Source organism: Salmo trutta, chromosome 26 (assembly GCF_901001165.1).
Source record: "Salmo trutta chromosome 26, fSalTru1.1, whole genome shotgun sequence".
Taxonomy (NCBI): Eukaryota; Metazoa; Chordata; class Actinopteri; order Salmoniformes; family Salmonidae; genus Salmo; species Salmo trutta.
The window spans coordinates 18,075,475-18,102,109 of NC_042982.1; the positions used below are offsets into that span (position 1 = coordinate 18,075,475).

A 26,635-nucleotide genomic window follows, 5' to 3' on the forward strand; every position below is an offset into this window, starting at 1 on the left:
AAGGAGAGCAGACACACCCACATACATTATTACATGAAGGAGAGCAGACACACCCACATACCTTATTACATGAAGGAGAGCAGACACACCCACATACATTATTACATGAAGGAGAGCAGACACACCCACATACATTATTACATGAAGGAGAGCAGACACACCCACATACATTATTACATGAAGGAGAGCAGACACACCCACGTACATTATTACATGAAGGAGAGCAGACACCCACATACATTATTACATGAAGGAGAGCAGACACACCCACATACATTATTACATGGAGGAGAGCAGACACACCCACATACATTATTACATGGAGGAGAGCAGACACACCCACATACAATATTACATGGAGGAGAGCAGACACACCCACATACATTATTACATGAAGGAGAGCAGACACACCATCCCCTTGAGCAGAGCCAAACTCTGAGTCTGTGTCTTGATCACTCCCTCCTCCCGTCTCCTCCTTTGTTTTCTCTCCTCTGCTCCTGTGGTTGTTTGCCCATGTCACTGATGATGTCACACTCTGGCATTCCTCCACATCTCTTCTCTCTCATGCCGATTCAGCAAGAATGAGCATCATCATTCTACCAGCCCATGATGGGGAAGAACGTACAAGGGAGAGAGGGGGAGAGAATAGACAGAGGGAAAAACTCAAATGCATACTCCTGATGTCCTCTCTCCTTGCCTCCTTCTCAAAACCCATTGGAGGAGGCCAGAGGGGCGGGACCACTGGCTTTCTCGTCCAATGGGTTTTGAGTAGGAGGCAAGGAGAGAGGATGCAAGGAGTATTCAATTGAGATTCTCCCAGAGATGGAGAGAGACAGAAGGAGAGCTAGACAGAGACAGACAGAGACAGATAAATGGAGGCAGAGAGAGAGAGAGAGAAAAAAAGGGTTGGAAATAAAGCGCTGGTGGGTAGCGACAGACGCACACATACCCTTTGTCTAGCCTGGCAGATTAAGACTGTGGCAACAGTAATTACCAGTTTAATCAGTGACTTGAGTCTAATTTCCCATTCAGATGAGAACCCTCTCAGAGGAGCTGACACACTTAAAATTACAATAACACTTTATATAAACAGACCTAACCAGGGGTAAACGCAACAGCCCGAAACGGATTTACAGACAGCCAGACTCTATCCACCATACAGCGTTTTCATCACTTTATTTGTCTCATTCAAAATAATCTAATAATTTGATAAACATAATTATGGCTCCAATACACAGGAAGAGAAGACTTCAATAACTATCCCCACCCTATTCTGAACCAGTCCCAAACCAGTCTAAACCAGTTTGAGCAAGTTCAATCCAGTCTATCCCAGTTCTAAACCTGTCTAACCTCAGGTGGGCTACAGTAGTCTGGGGAACTGACAAGATTTGAAGGTTGTGTAGTCTCTTCTCACAGCCGCAGGAGCGTGCAGAGCACTCCGAGTCTGGTGAGAGAGACTAGATGTTGTCCAACTGTCTGCTGGAACTCTTCCACCTGTGAGACAGTTTAAGGCCAAAGGCAGTTTCAACACTACATTTTAAAAACAGAACTAAGCCAAACCTGATAAAAAGTATACTTGTTATTGGTACCTTGGTATTCTTCAGCGCCATCTGCATAAAGAAAACACGTTGCTAAACAAAGAATGCAGACAATATTCTTCTGGTTGTTTTAGGCTGGGGGTTTTTTAGAGCAGTTTTTTCACATGTAATGTACATTCTATCTTCAGAGGGTTGGGACTAGGATCAGTCCAACATTGTACCGCAACGACTGTACTGAAAAATAGGATTTAGATATGTTCTTCTATACTGTATCGTACACAGGCATCCTTCATGTACCATCATCATCACTATTGTATTATGATTTTAGACATTCCATAAAAAAGGTTTGTCATGCGTGTCATCTCACTCAGACAGACAGAGAAAGACAAGTAGAGATAAGGAGATAGAATTCCAACGTTTGATCAGACTGAAAGACTGTCCCAAATGGCACCCTATTTTTTGACAAAAGTAGTGCACTATGTAGGGAATAGGGTGGCGTTTGGGACTGAGTTAATATCAACAGTACCACTATGTGTCTCTTCATTACACTTTTCAACCAAACCCTTCTCCCCAAAACAAAACACCTAAGAAAAGATCAAACTAAAATGCACTTTTTCAACACATGAAAATAACAGTCAGACATAAACAAACAAACAGTTCAAAGGTCAGATATGATCCAGTCCACAGCCACTGTCCTGCTGAAACTACAACTCCCATGAGGCTTTGGGCCTGGATCTCTCCTCCAATCCGATCAGTGTATTTGTACCAGCGATGACATCAGTAAGAGCGTCCTACCACAGTCACCATGACAGGTCAGGGGGTTGAGGGGGATGGGACCCCCTGAAACACCCCGTCTGGGTCTTGTTTGCCCCAGTAGGGGAGAGCGACAGAGAGAGAGAGAATGAAGGGGTGATCTGTGGGGCTAGCAGCTAGCAGGTTAGCGGTTAGCCTTAGCTGCTTCTTTGGCTGCCTGGATGAGAGGAGTCAGACTGGATAAAGGCTTGGCCACCTTCAGGAACTGGTGCTGTGGAGAGGAAGAGAAGAGGAGAGATGGATTTAGTTTTATAACTGGTAAAACTAGTGATGTGGTTTGATGCTCAAACCAACCTTATTCACCACAGGCATACTTCCCCTATCCAACCTCCCGCTCTTCCTCCCTCTCTACCTGTAGTAGGTCATTAGCGCTCCCTCTCTTCTCCACATCCATCTCCAGGCAGCAGTTGAGGAAGTCTCTGAAGACTGAGGACAGTTTCTCTGGGTTCTGAAGTTCTGGAGTCCCGTTGGTCGCAATCAGATACAACGCCTAGGAAATAGGACAGGACAGACAGGGGCCGTTATACACACACACACACACACACACACACACACACACACACACACACACACACACACACACACACACACACACACACACACACACACACCGACAGACAGGCACCACACTCTCTCTCTTACCCTGAGTGGGTTCTCATTGAGGTAAGGGGGTTCTCCCTCCACCATCTCTATAGCCATGATGCCTAGAGACCAGATGTCAACTTTAGGACCGTAAGCCTTCCTGGTCACCACCTCTGGAGCCATCCAATAGGGAGTCCCCACCATGGTGCTCCTCTTACTCTGCTCTGGAGTGATCTGGGCACAGAACCCAAAGTCAGCTAGAGAGGAGAGAGAGAACACACGTTAGAATAGGACATAGTACTCTAATGCACTGTATAAGGCTACGGTGGTAGTACCGCATTAGAACACAGGCTATGAGCTCCCACTGCTGGTCAAATGGAGACACTGCACATTAATGCCCATGTCCAACCCCAAGTGTGTGTGTGTGTGTGTGTGTGTGTGTGTGTGTGTTACTTACTGAGTTTCACTGATCCGTCCATTCCCAGAAGGATGTTGTCACTCTTGATGTCACGATGAATCACCTGGTTAGAATGGAGGAACTCCAAGGCCTGCAGACACTGGAGAAAGAGAGAGTTGTACAAAAGTGCTGAAGGCATCACTTTCTGAATTAGCAAGCAGGCCAACAAGCCAGGTACGCACACACACGCAGCAGCACTGACCTCCCGACACACAGCAGCGATCTGAGCCTCGTCCATGCAGGTTTCCGTGACAACGTCAGTCAGAGAACCTCCAGCCAGATACTCCATCACCACCCACAACTCCTCCCCCACCAGGTAACTACAGAAACACAACAACCACGGGCACGTTACCATGGTAACACCAAATATCACCACTGTACCAGTTCCTCAATGGTAAGGGGAAGATATGAGAGGGTGTGAGGGAGTTAGGGTGTGTGATGAAGAAGACGAAAGACAAAATGAAGATGTATAGTTCTCACAACTAATGTGTGTGTGTGTTTACATTTGAAAGTGTGTTTGTGTTTACATGTCAATGTGTGCGTTCATGAGTGTGTGTTTGTATGCGCGTGTCTCACCTGTCAAGTAAACGATGTTGGGGTGTGTGTGTGTGTGTGTGTGTGTGTGTCTCACCTGTCCAGGTAGTTGACTATGTTGGGGTTCTTGTTTTCCCTCATGACCAGGATCTCGTTGATGATGAGCTCCTTCTTGGGCTGCTGCTGCAGGTTCATCTGTTTAATGGCCACCTCCTGGCCTGTAGCGATGTCTATGGCTGTATATACCGTACCTGAAGCACTGGAGGACGGAGGAAACAGAGGAGGGGAGAAAGATACTTTTTTCATTTTAAAGTGGAGAAGTGTGTGTGTGTGTGTGTGTGTGTGTGTGTGTGTGTAGTGTAGACTCACCCCTGTCCGATCTTCTCGAAGCGCGTGTATTTCTTCTTGGGGTCTCCCACACTGACTATACTCCCTGAGAGAAGGGAGGAAGGGAGAGAGAAGTGAGGTTAATAAATGAAACACACAGAGAGAGAGAGAGAGAGAGAGAGAGAGAGAGAGAGACAGAGAGAGAGAGATACAGAGCGAGAGAGAGACAGAGAGAGACAGAGAGAGACAGAGAAAGACAGAGAGAGCGAGAGAGAGACAGAGAGAGAGAGACAGAGACAGAGAGAGACAGAGAGAGAGAGAGACAGAGAGAGAGAGAGAGAGAGAGAGAGAGAGAGAGAGAGAGTAACAGAGGAGAGATGGAGAGGGAGAAGTAGGACCATTACAGTACAGAGACTCTCAGAGACTTCACTTTAAAACCACGGCTGTCAGGGTCAGGTCAAAGACATGCTGGTCAGACTCAGACAGACGGGGTGAGAGAGAGAGGGAGACAGAGGAGAGAGTAACAGACAGAATATCTTGTTGAGTCCACAGGAGGAGGGGAGACTGTCAGACGCTCAATTTCACAGAATCACTCGGTAACTCCAGGAGATTGGATGGTAGAGAGAAAAGAGGACCAATCAAATGCCAGGGTTGGACAGGAGGGCGGGAAGATATGTCTGAGTGACAGTATTGTTTCTTACCAGTAGAGGGAGACCTGAGTACATCTGAGGCATGGAGCATCACAGGATGATATAGTTGAACTAGTTATACATGCACACGCACGCGCACACACACACGCACGCACGCACGCACGCACGCACGCACGCACGCACGCACGTACAACTCCCCCAATGGATTAGGGAGTTTTTCCTTGCCACCGTGTTTCTACATCTGCATTGCTTGCTGTTTGGGGTTTTAGGCTGGGTTTCTGTACAACACTTTGTGACATCGGCTGATGTAAAAAGGGCTTTATAAATACATTTGATTGATAGAAATTTGATTGATTACAGAGGATACACACCATTCATCAATACAGAGTACCTTAGTGCACAATGACAGGAGATGGTACCTGGGATCAGAAACCTGCAGCCGGCTCAGTTACTTCTATTGCGACTTTCAGAATCCCTGTGTGTGTGTGTTACTTACGCAGTTTCTCCAGTATCTCTTCATCAGACATCTTCTTCTTGCGTGTTTTGTCTGCGGGGCGTGGCAGTGATGGACCAGGGGAGGGGCTAGTGGGGGGCGTGATGGCGGAGGTGGCACCCTCCGGAGGTGGGGGGGAGATAGGCGACGTGGCAACGTCTCTGGTGGGAGGGGCTGGGAGGGGATCTATCACAGAACGAGTGTATATCTGAGGAGAAAGAGGGGGAGGGGGAGGGAGAGAGAGAGAGAGGGAGAGAGCGAAAGAGAGAGGGGGAAAGAGAAGGGAGAGATAAGGACTGTTAGCCTTCTGAGCTATAGCTTATGCAATTGGTGGTCTACCAAACCACATGTTACAGTTACTGTTCCTGATGTTACTGTGTCTGTGTCCCAGTCAGGTGCACTGAGCTGCTAAATCACCGTGGCCACAGTGGTGCCATGGCAGTATCCCTGTCTGAGACACCACTTCAGTTTGGACCGAAAAGACCGCTCAGCCAATCAGAGAACAGACTTCTCTAGGGGATTTCTCTGGCCGCCCATGATCGTCACACACACACACACAATGCTGAGTCTGTTGGCGAGGACCAGCACGAGGAGAGTGTTACTTTATTTACCCTGTCTGGAGCCAGGGGGCTGAGTGTGTGTGTGTGTGTGTGTGTGTGTGTGTGTGTGTGTGTGTGTGGCGCATGTCTTACTGATTTAGTGTGTTCTGGTCGGGGAGCGACAACAGGAGGGGGCGTGGCCTCATCTTCATCCTCGTCCTCGGATACGGTTGCTATGGCGGGCGTCTCTGACACAGCCTTGGAGCTCTGAGGAGGACGTGACATCACTTTCAGTTAGTTTGCTTTCTTTTCCTATTATTAATAATCCCTCTCCTTCTCCCCCTTTCTTCTCCCTAACTTTCTCCCTCCCCTTCTCCCTCTCTCCTCCTGACTGACTGTGACAGCAGGACAGCCAGACAGATAGAGAGCGTGAATGAAAGGAGTAAAATATGCTGACTCACAGACAGTGCAGAAACAGGGAGAGAAGGAGAAGTAAAGAGAGAGGGAGAGAGAAATAGAGCCAGGGAAGAGTCTGTCAATCGTCACACCTCTCCTCTCCATTTCATCCTCTGCTTTCTCTTCCACCATCTCATATCCTCTCATTCTCTCTGTTTATCCCCTGTTTTTCTCTATCTCTATGCCCTAAACACACATTGATAGTTGAGTAAACAAAGATGTACGTCTCAAAATGCACCCTATTCCCTATATAGTGCACTACTTTTGACCGTGGCTCATAGGGCTCTCTGGTCAGAATTGTGGCTATGGGCCCCGATCAAAAGTTGTGCACTATATATGGAAAAGGGTACCATTTGGGACTAAAGCAGAGATGTGTCAGGAGACTTACAGAAGTGTTGGAACAGCTGTAGTTGTCTGAACTCTTGTCTGTGGAGGAGAAGGAAAACAGGAAGGAGAAGAAAGACAATATGAAGAGATCAAATTCTGATAGTGAGTTGTGAATGTGTGTGTGTTTACATGTGAATGTGTGTGCATTTGTGTTTATGTGTGTATGTATACGTGCTAGTGTGTGTGAGCATGCGTGTCTGTGTGTGTGTACCTGTAAAGCTCATGTATTTCTGGCTGTTGTTGGTCTCCTTGGAGTCGTAGAACTTGAGAACGTCAAGGACAGCCTGAGGATTCTTCTTCTGTTCCAGCTTAGTGATGTTAGAGGTCTGGAGCAACCGAGCCCATTGCTCCGGCATGCCCTACACACACACACACACAGTAACAAGAGAGAGATGTCTGCAGTGGTCAGAGAACTGGGTCATATCTCCATCCTACAGTATCATCCCCCTCTCTGCCTTGCTCTTTCCTCCTCTGCCTTGCTCTCCCTCTACTCACTTGCTCCATTCCCCCTATTACAGACAGACAGGGAGGGAGAAATAGGCATTGAGGGAGAAATAAGCATTGAGGGAGAAGGAGGGATTGAGGGAGAAAGAGGCATTGAGGGAGAAAGAGGGATTGAGGGAGAAAGAGGCATTGAGGGAGAAAGAGGCATTGAGGGAGAAAGAGGCATTGAGGGAGAAAGAGGCATTGAGGGAGAAGGAGGCATTGAGGGAGAAAGAGGCATTGAGGGAGAAGGAGGCATTGAGGGAGAAGGAGGCATTGAGGGAGAAAGAGGGATTGAGGGAGAAAGAGGCATTGAGGGAGAAAGAGGCATTGAGGGAGAAAGAGGCATTGAGGGAGAAAGAGGCATTGAGGGAGAAAGAGGCATTGAGGGAGAAGGAGGCATTGAGGGAGAAAGAGGCATTGAGGGAGAAAGAGGCATTGAGGGAGAGAGAGGGATTGAGAGAGAAGGAGGCATTGAGGGAGAAAGAGGCATTGAGGGAGAAAGAGGGATTGAGGGAGAAAGAGGCATTGAGGGAAAAAGAGGCATTGAGGGAGAAAGAGGCATTGAGGGAGAAAGAGGCATTGAGGGAGAAAGAGGCATTGAGGGAGAAAGAGGGATTGAGAGAGGATGCGTCTGAAATGGCTCCATATTCCCTATACAGAGCACACATATTGACAAGGGCCCATAGGACTCTAGTCAAAAGTAGTGCACTATATAGGTATTAGAGCGCCATTTGGGATGCAGCCAGAGAGAGATTAGGAGTAAGTGGAGGTATTGTGCTGTATCTAGTTAGCCTGTTTTCTTCAGTCCAAATCTAAAGTCATTCCTGCTCTAACTCAGTTACCAGCCTACTGTCCAGAAAACAGATCCTCCTACTCAGGCCTTGGTTGATCAGCTGAATCATAGTTACACACCCTACTAGATACAGACCATAGATCTAGAGAAAATAGACCCTTCCAGATACAGACCCTAGATCTAGAGCATATGGCCCCTTCCAGATACAGACCCTAGATCTAGAGTACATAGACAGACCCTAGTAGAGCATAGATGTAGAGCACATAGACAAACTCACTGTGAACTCTCCAGTGACCGCATCGAAGCCCACGTGGATGGTGTGTTCAAAATCAGAAGGCAGAGAGATCTCCGGACGCTCCTTCTTCTTGTTGGCTGAGAGAGAGAAGGGGGTGAGAGAGAGGAGAGAGAAAGAGATAACATGAGGAGAGAAAGAGAGAGAGGGAGCATATTGATAGAGGCAGCAGCAGAGTCTCTTGAGAGACCATCCCCCCTGAGGCTCATGGGAAGACTAACCATGCAAGCTACCGCAAGGGATCCTGGGGGATTTGGATGTCTGTCATATTCCCCCCGGTTACCTCCCTTGGTTATACAGTTGCACACGCATGCACAGTTGAACACATAGTCGCATGTTCACGTGTCACACACACAACTCACTCTTGTCTCCTCCTCCTGTCAGGATGGACATGATGGAGCGATCTTTCTTCTTCCTGTCCTCTGGGTTGGGGGGAAGGGGCTTGGAGCCATGGGGGGCAGGATCTTTGCTACAGGAGCCAATCAGAGTGCTGGTGTTCCTCATGGGCGGGGCTGGGGGCTTGTCCTCGACATCCCCATTGTCAGACATCTTCACCAATCACACGCCGGCTGCTGCTGGAACAACCAATAAACATGAGGTCACAGAACATTACCAGGCTATCAACTAACATGACGTTAGTCCATTAGCCAATCAACTGACAGAACATTTATCCTATCAGCTAACAGGACAACACCAGTCCACTTACCTGTCAGCTGACAGAATATTAGTACTCTAGCCAATTTGCTGACAGACATTATTCCACTAGCCCATCAGCTGAGAGAGCATTAATCGACTAGCCTATCAGCTAATGAGAGAGCATTAATAGACTAGCCTATCAGCTAACAGGACACAGCTAGGAGGACTACCAGTCTATAGTTGACTAGCTGGCACTCTGTTTCTTCTGCAAACACACAAATAATTTACAGGCCAGTTTCCCGGATACGGAGTGTGTGTGTCTACACGCTGCAAACACCAACCACTGAGTCACAATCCAGGAAGAGAAAGACACACACACACACACATTAGCCTGCTGCCTCTACTCACACACTTATTCTCAGAGCCATTGGACTGAGAGAAAGGAACAAGCTCATAACTAGTTGTACCACAAAAATCTAAACGGCACACACACACAGATTCTCACACACACTGACAAACACACACGGAGTCATTCACACAGGGGATGTAAGCTAACCTGCTATAGTGAATGCTCTGGTGGACAGTCTACCAACAGGAACAACTATCTGGGTCAGACACACACACAGTTCTACAGAGTTCATGTCCTGAGAAGAGCTGAACAAGAAAAACGTCGAAAAAGGACTAATTCAAAGTAGAAAGTTGGAGCACTAAACAAAAAAAGCAGAGATTGATTTATTTTAGCTCACTTTAATCCACTGTATAGGAGGCAAACAGAGTTCATGTCATCTCAATGCCGGAATGAATCATAAAGTCCACAGGGTAAAAAATGGTACATTTACATCAACTGATGACTAAACATCTGACGCACTGACCTCATCATATCTCAGGGTTAGTGTCACAGCTTGAAATGTCTCCCTTCATGTCGCTGAATTGCTAGCTTTTCGGTGGTGTAGCTGCCTAAGCCGTTGTCAAGCGCGCGGTCTCTCGTTTGCGAACCACTTGTAGGAGCCAAGTAAGGAGACTGGGCCTGCCTACAAGCATTTCGCTACATCTGCTAAATACAGTTGAAGTCGGAATGTTTACATACACTTAGGTTGGAGTCATTAAAACTCGTTTTTCAACCACTCCACAAATGTCTTGTTAACAAACGATAGTTTTGGCAAGTCGGTTAGGACATCTACTTTGTTCATGACACATGTAACTTTTCCATCAATTGTTTACAGACAGATTATTTCACTTATAATTCACTGGATCACGATTCCAGTGGGCCAGAAGTTTACATACACTGAGTTGACTGTGCCTTTAAACAGCTTGGAAAATTCCATAAAATGATGTTATGGCTTAAGAAGCTTCTGATAGGCTAATTGACATCATTTGAGTCAAATGGAGCTGTACCAGTGGATGTATTTCAAGGCCTACCTTCAAACTCAGTGCCTCTTTGCTTGACATCATGGAAAAAACTAAAGAAATCAGCCAAGACCGCAGAAATAAATATTGTAGACCTCCACAAGTCTGGTTCATCCTTGGGAGCAATTTCCAAATGCCTGAAGGTACCATGTTCATCTGTACAAACAATAGTATGCAAGTATAAACACCATGGGACCACGCAGCCGTCATACCGCTCAGGAAGGAGACACGTTCTGTCTCCTATACATTAATGTACTTTGGTGCGAAAAGTGCAAATCAGTCCCAGAACAACAAAGTCGACCGATTAATCGGAATGGCCGATTAATTAGGGCCGATTTCAAGTTTTCATAACAATCAGAAATCGGTATTTTTGGACGCCGACTTGGCGGTTTTTTAAAATTAATTAATTAATTAACACCTTTATTTAACTAGGCAAGTCAGTTAAGAACACATTCTTATTTTCAATGACGGCCTAGGCAGTTTGGGCTGCCTGGCTCGTTCCGAACTGTGAAGATTATTTCTTCCTAACAAAGACAGCCGACTTCGCCAAACGGGGGATGATTTAACAAAAGCGCATTTGCGAAAAAAGCACAATCGTTGCACGACTGTACCTAACCATAAACATCAATGCCTTTCTTAAAATCAATACACAGAAGTATATATTTTTAAACCTGAATATTTAGCTACACGAAATCCAGGATAGCAGGCAATATTAACCAGGTGAAATTGTGTCACTTCTCTTGCGTTCATTGCACGCAGAGTCAGGGTATATGCAACAGTTTCGCCCGCCTGGCTCGTTGCGAACTAATTTGCCAGAATTTTACGTAATAATGACATACCATTGAAGGTTGTGCAATGTAACAGCAATATTTAGACTTAGGGACGCCACCCGTTAGATAAAATACGCAACAGTTCCGTATTTCACTGAAAGGAAAATCGTTTTGTTTTCGAGATGATAGTTTCCGGATTCAACCATATTAATGACCTAAGGCTCGTATTTCTGTGTGTTTATTATATTATCATTAAGTCTATGATTTGATAGAGCAGTCTGACCAGCAGGTTCGTAAACATTCATTCAAACAGCACTTTCGTGCATTTTGCCAGCAGCTCTTCGCTGTGCTTCAAGCATTGCGCTGTTTATGACTTCAAGCCTATTAACTCCCAAGATTAGGCTGGTGTAACCGATGTGAAATGGCTAGCTAGTTAGCGGGGTGCGCGCTAATAGCGTTTCAAACGTCACTCGCTCTGAGACTTGGAGTATTTGTTTCCCTTGCTCTGCATGGGTAACGCTGCTTCGAGGGTGGCTGTTGTCGATGTGTTCCTGGTTCGAGCCCAGGTAGGAGTGAGGAGAGGGACGGAAGCTTTACTGTTACACTGGCAATACTAAAGTGCCTATAAGAACATCCAATAGTCAAAGGTATATGAAATACAAATCGTATAGAGAGAAATAGTCCTATAATTCCTATAATAACTACAACCTAAAACTTCTTACCTGGGAATATTGAAGACTCATGTTAAAAGGAACCACCAGCTTTCATATGTTCTCATGTTCTGAGCAAGGAACTTAAACGTTAGCTTTCTTACATGGCACATATTGCACTTTTACTTTCTTCTCCAACACTTTGTTTTTGCATTATTTAAACCAAATTGAACATGTTTCATTATTTATTTGAGGCTATATTGATTTTATTGATGTATTATATTAAGTTAAAACAAGTGTTCATTCAGTATTGTTGTAATTGTCATTATTACAAAAATAAAAAATTATCGGCAGCGGCTTTTTTTGGTCCTCCAATAATCGATATCGGTGTTGAAAAATCATAATCGGTCGACCTCTAGAGGAAACAGGTACAAAAGTATCTATATCCACAGTAAAACAAGTCCTATATCGACATAACCTGAAAGGCCACTCAGCAAGGAAGAAGCCATTGCTCCAAAACAGGCATAAAAAGCCAGACTACGGTTTGCAACTGCATATGGGGACAAAGATCATACTATTTGGAGAAATGTCCTCTGGTCTGATGAAACAAAAATAGAACTGTTTGGCCATAATGCCCATCGTTATGTTTGGAGGAAAAAGGGGGAGGCTTGCAAGCCGAAGAACACCATCCCAACCGTGAAGCACGGGGGTGGCAGCATCATGTTGTGGGGGTGCTTTGCTGCAGGAGGGACTGGTGCACTCCACAAAATAGATGGCTTCATGAGGAATGAAAATTGGATATATTGAAGCAACATCTCAAGACATCAGTCAGGAAGTTAAAGCTTGGTCGCAAATGGGTCTTCCAAATGGATAATGACCCCAAGCATACTTCCAAAGTTGTGGCAAAATGGCTTAAGGACAACAAAGTCAAGGTATTGGAGTGGCCATCACAAAGCCCTGACCTCAATCCTATAGAGAATTTGTGGACAGAACTGATAAAGCATGTGCGAGCAAGGAGGCCTACAAACCTTACTCCGTTACACCAGCTCTGTCAGGAGGAATGGGCCAAAATTCACCCAACTTATTGTGGAAGCTTGTGGAAGGCTATCCGAAATGTTTGACCCAAGTTAAACAATTTAAGGCAATGCTACCAAATACTAATTGAGTGTATGTAAACTTCTGACCCACTGGGAATGTGATGAAAGAAATAAAAGCTGAAATAAATCATTCTCTCTACTATTATTCTGACATGTCACATTCTTAAAATAAAGTACTGATCGTAACTGACCTAAGACAGGGAATTTTTACTAGGATTAAATGTCAGGAATTGTGAAAAACTGAGTTTAAATGTATTTGGCTAAGGTGTGTGTAAACTTCCAACTTCAACTGTATGTGTATGTGACCAATCAAATTTGATTTTGACAGTGAAGGAAGCTAGTGGGGCGGCAGGTAGCCTAGTGGTTAAAGCGTTGGGCCAGTAACCCGAAAGTTTGCTGGTTCGAATCCCCGAGCTGACAGTGTAAAAATATGACGTTCTTCCCTGAACAAGGCAGTTAACCCACTGATCCCCGGTAGGCTGTCATTGTGATTAAGAATTTGTTCTTAACTGACTTGCCTAATTAAATAAAGGTTAAATAAAAATAAATAGTGTACTTCTAAGCAGACACAGTGATGGCTGTGTTACATTAGCAGTGGCTAGGTTCTGTCTGGCCTTACCTCAGTCTGTCTGTCAGGTTGGAACTGATCTTGGCTTCAGCTTCTGTCTCCTCAGGCCTCAGTGTTCCTCTAACTACAACAGCTAGTCTAAGTCCGAATACCATGCAGTGTGTGAGAGAGGGTAGGTGTGTGTGTATAGGAGGTTCCGTGCTGATATGTTTGGACTTGAGGTCTTCTCTGCTGCCTTTTAGTCATCATGAGTTCACAGCCTGTGATGTCAGAATGAGTCATGGGGTAGGAGGTGGGGTTTGTGGCTCACACATGTCATGAAAGTGTGGAACTACAGTAGAATTGTCACACAAACACTAAACAGATGTATAAAACAAATGCACACACACAAACACACACACACACACTCTACAATCACATACCTCTTCAATTACACAGCTCTGGTGACGAAGAGAGCAGCTGGTCACAAGGTGGATCAAACACACACTCTTCATAGGGTTCGGTAATTCTAGTGCACCTTTGTCCAACCTCCCTCCCTTCTTCAGACATCAAACACATCCTCCCCCGTCTCCCCCCCCCCCCCCAGCCAACACCCACCCAAATCCTACTCTGGCGAGCCGACACAAGGAAGGTCTCACATTTCAGACTCCACTGTCAGTTTACACATACAACACTGTCATCACACACACACACACACACACACACACACACACACACACACACACACACACACACACACAGAGCAGACGAGCTCTGGGGAAGTGACTAATAAAGGAACAACCTGGGCTACATCCCAAACGGCACCCTAATCCCTGTATAGTGCACAACTTTGACCAGGGGCATTAGGGCTCTGGTCAAAACTAGTACACTATGTAGGGAATGGGGTGCCGTTTGAGATGCATCCCTGGTGCTTTCCACTGACTGAGCTGACGCTATAGATATCAAACAGGGTTGGATTACAACCCTGTCTCACCTGTTTGATTTTTTACATTTTTGTGACCAATTTCAGAACATACAAAACACACACACACATTTTTGTTGTCAGACAGAGAGCTACAGAGGGTTAGCCTGTTGGCGTTCCTCCCTGCTGATCAGCGGAATTAGCTAAACCTCCACAGCCAGCAAGGGAGGAGAGGAGATGCCTCTATACACCAAGCCCAGAAGACCTCACCATCCCTGGAGAGTTGAGGAGACAGAGACCCCCTCCTGTTGGAGCTAATGAGTAGAAAGAGATCGAGCCTACACAACAGTTCCCTCATCATTTTGTGTGTGTTTGTATGTGTGAGATGAAAACATTTGAAGGAAAATAAAGAACAGAAAGAGAAATTAAGGAAGCAAGAAAGATAGGGGAGAAAAAAGAGATACAATTGTATTTTTGTCCCACCACACACACACACACACACACACACACACACACACGGTTTCAGTCTTTCAAGTAGATGAGAGCAGACAGTTCTCAGATACATGTTGTTCTTGGTTTATTTAAATTCGCAAACAAAGTAGAACACAAAATTGTCCAAATCATCTGGAGGAAACCAGGCACCGCTCATCACCTGGCCAATACCATCCCTACGGTGAATCATGGTGGTGGCAGCATCATGCTGTGGGGATGTTTTTCAGCGGCAGGGACTGGGAGACTAGTCAGGATCGAGGGAAAGATGAACGGAGCAAAGTACAGAGAGATCCTTGATGAAAACCTGCTCCAGATCGCTCAGGACCTCAGACTGGGATGAAGGTTCACCTTCCAACAGGACAATGACCCTAAGCACACAGCCAAGACAACGCAGGAGTGGCTTCGGGACAAGTCTCTGAATGTCCTTGATTGGCCCAGCCAGAGCCCGGACATGAACCCAATCGAACATCTCTGGAGAGACCTGAAAATAGCTGTGCAGCAACGTTCCCCATCCAACCTGACAGAGCTTGAGAGGATCTGCAGAGAAGAATGGGAGAAACTCCACAAATACAGGTGTGTCAAGATTGTAGCGTCATACCCAAGAAGACTCAAGGATGTAATCGCTGCCAAAGGTGCTTCAACAAAGTACTGAGTAAAGGGTTAGAATACGTATGTAAATGTGATATAAATTAGCAAAAATGTATAAAAAACATTTTTCGCTTCGTCATTATGGGGCATTGTGTGTAGATTGATGAGGGGGAAAAAAACAACGATTGTGGGAAAAGTCAAGGGGTCTGAATAGTTTCTGAATGCACTGTATGATTTAAATATGATTAGCTATCTTTTTTTCAATCTCCATCCTCCTGTCTTTGTTTCTTTGATATTACTTTTATTTTATGTGAAGCACTTCGTTTCTTGTATTTTTGTATTGAAAAGCGCTATACAAATAAATGATCACTATAAATGACTGCATGAATAATATGTACGAGGACAGAGTGCTTATTATTTGATAATAGGTAGTTTCATAAAGAAAACTTGCCATTGTTTGTCCCACTCCCAGGAGTCCCACAACAGGCCCAAGCAGATGGCAGAGAGGACACGGCCAAACACACAATTAGAGAGAGAGGGGGCCGCATAGCATAGCACCTGCTGGCTGGGGGGGGGGGGGGGGGGGCAGAGGAGGATGGGAGGGTACTTCTTCACATGAGTGAGGAACAACCAAGCCTGAACTGGACATGCAGTGAGACAGTGAGATAGTATGAGAGAGAAAGAGACAGTGAGTGGGAGAGAAACAGTGAGAGAGAGGTGAGTGAGAAGGTAAAGAGAAAAAGGAAGGTTGTGATGCTGCCATAGCACACTGTCCTGCCCCCCCCCTGGTTGCCTGGGGTTACGGTGTTGATGGATGGACAGTGACAGGAATACTCTCACTCTATTCACACACACAATTAAATTAACCAATTCACACATACCAAAACCAGAAAGCTCATTCTCCCTCTTTCTCTTTCTCTTTCTCTTTCCCTGCCCCTCTCTCTCTCGCACACACACACACACACACACACACACACGTCACCTTGTCTCACTACAGGCACAGAAGACATACCTCCTGTGTGTGTGTGTGTGTGTGTGTGTACCAGCTTCGATGATACTGCAGTGTATGAAGCCAAACAGAGAAAAATCACAACCACGACTGACCGACTACCGTAATTTTCGGACTATTAAGCGCACCTGAATATAAGCCTGAATTAACATTTTTTTTTTATTTTGAACATAAATAAGCCGCACATGTCTATAAGCCGCAGGTGCCTATCGGTACATTTGAAACAAATGAACTTTACACAGGCTTTAACGAAACACGGCTTGAACAAAAATAAATAGGCTTTAACGAAACACGGCTTGTAACAAAAATAAATAGGCTTTAACGAAACACGGCTTGTAACAAAAATAAATAGGCTTTAACGAAACACAGCTTGTAACAAAAATAAATAGGCTTTAACGAAACACGGCTTGTAACAAAAATAAATAGGCTTTAACGAAACACGGCTTGTAACAAAAAATGTAAAATTAGCAGTAAGCTTTAGTTGTCGTGAGTCAATTCCTCACGCTGCTGTTTCCAACGTCTTATCATCGACTCATTAAGACCAAGCTCCCGTGCAGCAGCTCTATTTCCTTTTCCAACAGCCAGATCAATTGCCTTCAACTTGAAAGCTGCATCATATGCATTTCTCCGTGTCTTTGCCATGATGAGGGTGACAAAATGACTACCGTAATCAGAATGATGGGAAGTTTGAGAGCGCTCGATTTAATCTAAACAGTAAACAAAAAAGTTGTTTGACCTTAACCCGTTCGGCAATTTCATTGGTCTAATGAAAGCTTCTTGCCGCCAAAAAACTGAGCACGTCACAGAATGTTTTTTTGGAGAAAAAAAAATTGAAACCGGAAAAAATCCATATATTAGCCGCGTCATTGTTTAAGCCACGAGGTTCAATGCGTGGGAAAAAAGTTGCGGCTTATAGTCCGGAATTTACGGTACATCACTGTGACCGACCGACTACAATCACCGTGACCGACCGACTACAATCACCGTGACCGACCGACTACAATCACCGTGACCGACCGACTACATCGCCACGACCGACCGACTACATCGCCACGACCGACCAACTACATCGCCACGACCGACCAACTACATCGCCACGACCGACCAACTACATCGCCACGACCGACCAACTACATCACCACGACCGACCAACTATACTGAACAAAATATAAAATGCAACAATTTCAAAGATTTTACAGTTACGGGAAATCAGTCAACTTAAATAAATTCATTAGGCCCTAATCTATGGATTTCACATGACTGGGAATACAGATCTGCATCTGTTGGTCACAGATACATAAAAATAAATGGGCCTAACAAATGGGCCTCGGGATCTCGTCCCGGTATTTCTGTGCATTCAAATTGCCATCGATAAAATGCAACTGTGTTCGTTGTCCGTAGCTTATGCCTGCCCATACCATAACAGAATGCCCCGTGGTGGAGGTGGGGTTCACAAAGTTGACATCAGCAAACCGCTCGCCCACACGACGCCATACACGCGTGTGCAGTTGTGAGGCCTGTTGGATGTACTGACAATTTCTCTAAAACGATGTTGGAGGCGGCTTATGGTAGAGATATGAACAATCAATTCTCTGGCAACAGCGCTGGTGGATATTCCTGCAGTTAGCATGCCAATTGCACGCTCGAGACATCTGTGACATTGTGTTGTGTGACAAAACTACATATCTTAGAGTGACCTTATATTGTCCCCAGCTGCTTCTTGATATGCTACACCTGTCAGGTGGATGAATTATCTTGACAAAGGGGAAATCCTCACTAACAAGGATGTAAACTAATTTATCAACAAAATATGAGAGAAATAAGCTTGTTGTGCATATGGAACATTTCTGGGATCTTCTATTTCAGTTCATGAAATATGGGACCAACACGTTTTGTTTTTATATTTTTGTTCAGTGTACATCACCATGACGACCAACTAAATCACCATCATCATGATCGACCAACTAGATCATCATGACGACCAACTACATCACCATGACGACCAACTACATCACCGTGACCAAACCGGACTAACACATATTGTCCTAACAGTTATTGATTATTCCTTCAATAACTAAGTGGGTGGAAAGAGGGTGAGGGATGGATGGAAGCAGAGAAAAAAGAAACGAAGAGGTGATTGTCAAATATATTTATTGATTTTGTTCTTTCTTTCACTGGACGACAAAGTGCATTCAATCCCAAGATGCTTTCTAGCCCGGCACTGTGAGTGGTCTGTCCTCCTAATAACTCTAAGTGAGCTTAATGTCAGCTTAAGAGAAACACACACGCACCAGCCAGTGTTGATAAATCAGTGTGCATTGGAGTCTTAAAAATGTCAACCTGAGGAGGCTTTTAGATGCACTTTAACATAGACCCTGGCTGTGTGTGTGTGTGTTGAGGAACTGATGATGACAACAGTCAAGATTCCTAGTGTGCTCACAGGGCGTATCCTAGTGCATGTGATCAAATTTATTACTAGCCTTCCCTACCGGTCATCAATGCATTGTGTGTGTGTGTGTGTGTGTGTGTGTGTGTGTGTGTCTCTCTCTCTCTCCCGGGTCTCCCTGGGTGCCTAGAGATGATATCACAGGAATCTAGTCGCCAGCAGATTCTTAGGGTGGGGTTCATCCCAACATTCTACTGTGGCTCCCCCTTCTCCTCTCCTCCTTGACACTCCATCACCATGACATCATCATGAGTTCCACCAGGCGATTGTTTAAATCACAAAGAAGAAAAAGATCCATCTTCTTTCTCTTTCTTTCCGTCTCCCTTTCTACTGCTCTTTTCATCTGCTGTCCATTCGTTTAACCGTGCCTAGAGAGACGCTCACACTGACGAGTTCTCCTTTGCCTCTGAATGTATGTATGTGTGTGTGTGTGTGTGTGTGTGTGTGTGTGTGTGTGTGTGTGAGGAGGGAAGGGGGTGAGATGGATATAGGAGTAGAAAGCAAGGGAGCGAAGCAGAGAGAATGAGAAGTCCTGAGGAATACTCGGCGCTCCATTATTCACAAGAACCTGTTTGAAGCGGATCCCTCTTTTTTAAATCAAATCACATTGTATTGGTCCCATACACATATTTAGCAGATGTTATTGCGAGTGTAGCGAAATGCTTGTGTTCCTAGCTCCAACAGTGCTATAGTATCTAAAACAATTCACATCAATATACACAAATCAAAAAGTAAAAGAATGGAATTAAGAAATAGATAAATATTAGATCGAGCAATGGCATGGACTAAAATACTTTAAAATAGAATACAGTAAATACACATGTGATGAGTAAAGCAGTATGTAAACATTATTAAAAGTGACTAGTGTTCCATTATTAAAGTGGCCAGTGATTCCAAGTCTATGTATATAGGGCAGCAGCCTCTATGGTGCAGGGTTGAGTAACTGGGTGGAAGCCGGCTAGTGATGGCTGTTTAACAGTCTGATGGACTTGAGATAAACAGCTTCTTTCAGTTTCTCGGTCCCAGCTTTGATGCACCTGCACTGACCTCACCTTCTGGGTGATAGCGGGGTGAACAGGCCGTGGCTCGAGTGGTTGATGTCCTTGATGATCTTTTTGGCCTTCCTGTGACATCGGGTGCTGTAGGTGTCTAGGAGGGCAGGTAGTTTGCCCCTGGTGATGCGTTGGGCAGACCGTATCATCCTCTGAAAAGCCCTGCGGTTGCATGGCGGTGCAGTTGCCGTACCAGGCTGTGATAGATCGACAGGATAATCTCAATTGTGCATCTGTAAAAGTTTGAGGGTTTTAAGTGACAAGCCACATTTCTTCAGCCTCCTGAGGTTGAAGAGGCGCTGTTGCGCCTTCTTCACCACACGGTCTGTGTGGGTGGACCATTTCAGATCGTCAGTGATGTGTACGCTGATCAACTTGATGCTTTCCACCTTCTCCACCGCGGTCACGTCGATGTGGATAGGTGCGTGCTCCACGATCATCTATTTTTGTTGATGTTGAGTGAGAGGTTATTTTCCGCACCAATCTCCCAGGGCTCTCATCTCCTCCCTTTAGGCTGTCTCGTCATTGTTGGTAATCAGGCCTACTACTGTTGTGTCGTCTGCAAACTTGATGATTGAGTTGGAGGCATGCGTGGCCACACAGTCATGTGTGAACAGGAAGTAAAGGAGCGAGCTGAGCACGCACCCTTGTGGGGCCCCTGTGTTGAGGATCATCACAGTAGAGGTGGTGTTTCCAACCTGGGGGCAGCAGTCAGGAAATCCAGGACCCAGTTGCACAGGGCAGGGTTCAGACCCAGGGCCCCGAGTTTAATTTATGAATTTGGAGGGTACTATGGTGTTGAATGCTAAGCTATAGTCAATGAACAGCATTCTTACATACAGTTGAAGTCAGAAGTTTACATACACCTTGGCCAAATACATTTAAACTCAGTTTTTCACAATTCCTGACATTTAATCCTAGTAATAATTCCATGTCTTAGGTCAGTTACGATCACCACCTTATTTTAAGAATGTGAAATGTCAGAATAATAGTAGAGAGAATGATATTTCAGCTTTTATTTCTTTCATCACATTCCCAGTGGGTCAGAAGTTCACACACGCTCAATTAGTATTTGGTAGCATTGCCTTTACATTGTTTAACTTGGGTCAAACGTTTCAGGTAGCCTTCCACAACATGATACCCCCGTGCTTCAGGGTTGGGATGGTGTTCTTCCCCCTTTTTCCTCCAAACATAACAATGGTCCTTATGGCCAAACAGTTCTATTTTTGTTTCATCAGACATTTCTCCAAAAAGTACGATCTTTGTCCCCATGTGCAGTTGCAAACCGTATTCTGGCATTTTATGGCGGTTTTGGAGCAGTGGCTTCTTCCTTGCTGAGTGGCCTTTCAGGTTATGTCGATATAGGACTCGTTTTACTGTGGATATAGATACTTTTGTACCCGTTTCCTCCAGCATCTCCACAAGGTCCTTTGCTGTTGTTCTGGGGTGGATTTGCATTTATCGCACCAAAGTACGTTCATCTCGAAGAGACAGAACGCGTCTCCTTCCTGAGCGGTATGATGGCTATGTGGTGCCATGGTGTTTATACTTGCATACTATTGTTTGTACAGATGAACGTGGTACCTTCAGGCGTTTGGAAAGATGAACCAGACTTGTGGAGGTCTACACATTGTTTTCTGATGTCTTGCCTGATTTCTTTTGATTTTCCCATGATGTCAAGCAAAGAGGCACTGAGTTTGAAGGTACACCTCCAGTTGACTCAAATGATGTCAATCAGAAGCTTCTAAAGCCATGACATCATTTTATGGAATTTTCCAAGCTGTTTAAAGGCACAGTCAACTCAGTGTATGTAAACTTCTGACCCACTGGAATTGTGATACAGTGAATTATAAGTGACATAATCTGACTGTAAACAATTGTTGGAAAAACTACTTGTGTCATGCACAAAGTAGATATCCTAACCGACTTGCCAAAACTATAGTTTGTTAACAAGAAATTTGTGGAGTGGTTGAAAAACGAGTTTTAACCTCTCTAGGGTATGTGGGACGAAATCGTCCCACCTACTCAACAGCCAGTGGAATCCCGTGGCGCGATATTCAAATACCTTAGAAATGCTATTACTTCAATTTCTCAAACATATGACTATTTTACACCATTTTAAAGACAACACTCTCGTTAATCTAACCACACTGTCCGATTTCAAAAAGGCTTTACAACGAATTAGATTATGTCAGCAGAGTACCCAGCCAGAAATAATCAGACACCCATTTTTAAAGCTAGCATATAATGTCACATAAACCCAAACCACAGCTAAATGCAGCACTAACCTGTGATGATCTTCATCAGATGACACTCCTAGGACATCATGTTATACAATACATGCATGTTTTGTTCAATCAAGTTCATATTTATATCAAAAAACAGCTTTTTACATTAGCATGTGACGTTCAGAACTAGCATACCCACCGCAAACTTCCGGTGAATTTACTAAATTACTCACGATAAACGTTCACAAAAAACATAACAATTATTTTAAGAATTATAGATACAGAACTCCTTTATGCAATCGCTATGTCCGATTTTAAAATAGCTTTTCGGCAAAAGCACATTTTGCAATATTCTGAGTAGATAGCTCGCCATCACGGGCTAGCTATTTTGACACCCACCAAGTTTGGCACTCACCAAACTCAGATTTACTATAAGAAAAATTGGATTACCTTTGCTGTTCTTCATCAGAATGCACTCCCAGGACTTCTACTTCAATAACAAATGTTGGTTTGGTTCAAAATAATCCAGAGTTATGTTCAAATATCCTCTGTTTTGTTCGTGCGTTCAAGACACTATCCGAAGGGTGACGAAGGGTGGCGTGCCCGGCGCGTATCGTGACAAAAAAATTGTAAATATTCCATTACCGTACTTCGAAGCATGTCAACCGCTGTTTAAAATCAATTTTTATGCGATTTTTCTCGTAAAAAAGCGGTAATATTCCGACCGGGAAACCCTGTTTTCGTTCAAAGACTAAAAATCGAAAATGGACTCTTCACGTGCACGCGCACCCCCGTCTCATTGTTCTCTGATCGACCACTTACCAAATGCGCTACTGTTTTTCAGCCATGGCCTGTAAAGTCATCATTCAACGTTCTGGCGCCCTCTGAGAGCCTATGGGAGCCGTAGGAAGTGTCACGTTACAGCAGAGATCCTCAGTTTTCAATATAGAGAGTGTAGAAGGCCAAGAAATGGTCAGAGAGGGCACTTCCTGTTTGGAATCTTCTCAGGTTTTTGCCTGCCATATGAGTTCTGTTATACTCACAGACACCATTCAAACAGTTTTAGAAACGTTAGGGTGTTTTCTATCCAAATCAAACTATATGCATATCAAATTATATGCATATTCTAGTTTCTGGGCAGTAGTAATAACCAGATTAAATCGGGTACGTTTTTTATCCGGCCGTGCAAATACTGCCCCCTACCCTAGAGAGGTTAATGACTCCAACCTAAGTGTATGTAAACTTCCGACTTTAACTGTAGGTATTCCTCTTGTCCAGATGGAATAGGGCAGTGTGATTGCATTGTCTGTGGATCTATTGGGGTGGTAAGCAAATTGAAGACTGTCTATGCCGTAAGGTAGAGGTGATATGTTCCTTAACTAGCCTCTCAAAGCACTTCATGATGAAAGAAGTGAGTGCTACAGGGCGATAGTCATTTAGTTCTGTTACCTTTGCTTTCTTGGGTACAGGAACAATGGTGGACATCTTGATGCAAGTGGGGACAGCAGACTGGGATAGGGAGAGACTGAATGTGTCCGTAAACACTCCAGCCAGCTGGTCTGCGCATGCTGAGGACGCAGCTAGGGATGTCGTCTGTGCCGTCAGCCTTGCGAGGGTTAACGTGCTTAAATGTCTTACTCACTCGGCCACAGAGAAGGAGAGCCCACAGTCCTTGGTAGCGGGCTGCATCGATGGCACTGTGTTATTCTCAAAGTGGGCAAAGGTGTTTAGCTTGTCAGGAGGCAAGACGGTGTCCGCAACGTGGCTGGTTTTCCCTTTGTAGTCCGTAATTGTCTGTAGACCCATACGTCTCGTGTCTGAGCCGTTGAATTGCGACTTTACTTAGTCTCTGTACTGACGTTTTGCCTGTTTGATTGCCTTATGGAGGGAATAACTACACTGTTTGTATGGACCATATTCCCAGTCACCTTGCCATGGTTAAATGCAGTGGTTCGTGATTTCAGTTTTGCGCGAATGCTGCCATCTATCCACGGTTTCTGGTTTGGGTAGGATTTAATAGTCACAGTGAGTACAACATCTCCTATTCATTTCCTAATGAACTCAGTCACCATATCCGTGTAGTCGTCAATGTTATTCTCAGAGGCTACCCGGAACATATCCTAGTCTGCGTGATCAAAACAATCTTGAAGCATGGATTCCGATTGGACAGACCAGTGTTGAATAGACCTTAGCACGGGTATTTCCTGTTTGAGTGTCTGCCTATAGGAAGGGAGGAGCAAAATGGAGCCATGATCAGATTTGCCGGGGGAGGGCCTTGTAGGTATTTCGAAGTTGAGTAGCAGTGTTCCAATGATTTACCAGCGTGAGCATTACAGTCAACGTGTTGGTAGAACTTCGGTAGCATTTTCCTAAAATCTGCTTTGTTAAAATCCCCAGCTACAATAAATGTGGCCACAGGATATGTGGCTTCCAGTTTGCATAAAGTCCAATGTAGTTCTTTGAGGTCCGTCGTGGTATCGGCTTGAGGTGGAATATACACGGCTGTGACTATAACCAAAGAGAATTATCTTTGGAGGTAATACGGTCGGCATTTGATTGTGAGGTATTCTAGATTGGGTGAACAAAAGGACTTGAATTTCTGTATGTTATCACAATCACACCATGAGTAGTTTATCACCATTCTTCTTCCCAGAGAGTTCTTTATTCCTGTCTGCGCGATGTACTGAGAACCCAGATGGCTGTATGGACGGGGACAGTATATCCCGACAGAGTCATGCTTCAGTGAAACAGAGTATGTTACAATCCCTGATGTCTCTCTGGAAGGAGATCCTCGCCCTGAGCTTGTCTACTTTATTGTCCAGAGACTTAACATTAGCGAGTAATATACTCAGAAGCGGTGGATGGAGTGCCCGTCTCCTGAGTCCACTCCGAATACCTCTCCTCTGCCGGAGGTGTTTTGGAGCAGCCTCTGGAATAAGTTCAATTGCCCTGGGGGGTACGAACAAAGGATCTAATTTGGGAAAGTCGTATTCCTGGTCGTAATGCTGGTGAGTTACCGCCACTCTTATATCCAAAAGTTATTTCCATCTGTGTAATAACACACACAAAAAAAACACTGCAAAGTTGCTTAGGAGCTATGAGCAGAGCTACCATATCTGTCGGCACCATCTTACGCCATCTACCCTTTGCCCTTTCTCCTTCTGTCTCTCCCTCTCCCTTCCTCGTCCTAATTATTTTTCTCTGAGAATAAAAGGGAAGTGTGTGTGTGTGTATGAGTGTGAGAGAATTAAAAGAGAGCTATGAGGAACCATTTTGACTAGTCTAAGTACCCCACACATGAACTCTCTCTCTTTCTCCCCCTCTCTGTGCTTATCCAGAGTAAACTACAGGGAAAGGGCTGGTCAATGACCTCACCATTGAACTACTCACTCCTCATATGATAACTATTAAACACAGAGCTGGACCAGACACACACATATACTTACAGGTATGAGGGGCTCTGCCCTCCAGCTGTCTTGCCCCACCCACCAAGCCAATCACCAAGGCAACACCATAAATAATGCACATTGCAAAGCCTGCTGGGAGCCCAGAGCTGCTCCACCCCTGAGAAAACAAATGATATAACTAGATAAGTTTGTGTGTGTGTGTGTGTGTGTGTGTGCGTGTGCGTGTGCGTGAGTGAGAGAAAGAGAACAATAACTGTTACCTAGCCTAACTAGAGAACAAAAGTTGAATCCAAAAAGCTCAGCATGGTAGCAGGAGGCCCTTAACTGTTCAACTAGTAAATATTTAAACTCCAAGAACTGTTATGGTTTTATAAATGTATTCTATGCATGCATGCATGCATGCATGTGTATGTGTCTTCATTGAGTATTGTTAGCTGCAGCGCTGTCTGTGATTGTTAGCAGATCTCCTGTCATACACACAGTGACAGAGACACACAGACACAGTGAGACAGAGAGAGATGTAAAATAGCCAGCAACTCTCTCAGACACACTCAACTTTTTCCTGTCACTAACCTGCTGGCGGGTCTTTCAAAACATAGGCGTGGCCAGCTAACCAGTTAACGAGCTAGCATGTCACCAGCTAGCTTCCTTGCCAGTTAGCCTGATATAACCACAATCCCATCCACATTCTAACTGACTGTAGCAAACTACCTAACATCTCTAACATCCAAACTATCCCTTTAACACCAAACTATCCCACTCCAAACAGTTTGCGTTATAACATGCATCAACCAAAGGCTGTGTGCCACGTCATCGACTGTGCAGTCAAATAAAAAAAATCAAATAAAAATATGTTATTTGTCACATGCACCGAATACAACAGGTATTGTACCTTACAGTGAAATGCTTACTTACAAGCCCTTAACCAACAGTGCAGTTAAGAAAATACACCCCAAAAAAGTAAGAGATAAGAATAACAAATCATTAAAGAGCAGCAGTAAATAACAATAGCGGGGCTATATACAGGGGGTACCGGT

General features: G+C 44.7%; 1 protein-coding gene across 5 annotated transcripts in view; it reads right to left on the reverse strand.

The window, feature by feature from the left end:
* Positions 1-1,152: 1,152 nt before the first annotated feature.
* The window catches only part of LOC115163308 (serine/threonine-protein kinase PAK 1), a 41,077-nt gene continuing 15,594 nt past the window's right edge, over positions 1,153-26,635 (reverse strand). Inside the window, exons 1-14 of one of the 5 annotated variants that reach the window (XM_029715085.1) lie at positions 13,898-13,982; positions 8,710-8,919; positions 8,333-8,427; positions 6,988-7,135; positions 6,778-6,815; positions 6,087-6,200; positions 5,398-5,602; positions 4,294-4,357; positions 4,022-4,183; positions 3,593-3,710; positions 3,391-3,490; positions 2,994-3,190; positions 2,704-2,841; positions 1,153-2,562 (exon numbers count right to left, since the gene is read on the reverse strand). In XM_029715085.1, coding sequence (XP_029570945.1) covers positions 2,476-2,562; positions 2,704-2,841; positions 2,994-3,190; positions 3,391-3,490; positions 3,593-3,710; positions 4,022-4,183; positions 4,294-4,357; positions 5,398-5,602; positions 6,087-6,200; positions 6,778-6,815; positions 6,988-7,135; positions 8,333-8,427; positions 8,710-8,896 — 1,653 coding nt within the window. In that variant the 5' untranslated portion in view covers positions 8,897-8,919; positions 13,898-13,982 and the 3' untranslated portion in view covers positions 1,153-2,475. Of the gene's footprint in view, positions 2,563-2,703; positions 2,842-2,993; positions 3,191-3,390; positions 3,491-3,592; positions 3,711-4,021; positions 4,184-4,293; positions 4,358-5,397; positions 5,603-6,086; positions 6,201-6,777; positions 6,816-6,987; positions 7,136-8,332; positions 8,428-8,709; positions 8,923-13,526; positions 13,736-13,897; positions 13,983-26,635 lie in introns of those variants that run through there. The other 4 variants (XM_029715084.1, XM_029715083.1, XM_029715081.1 and 1 more) reach the window with 4 other exon arrangements.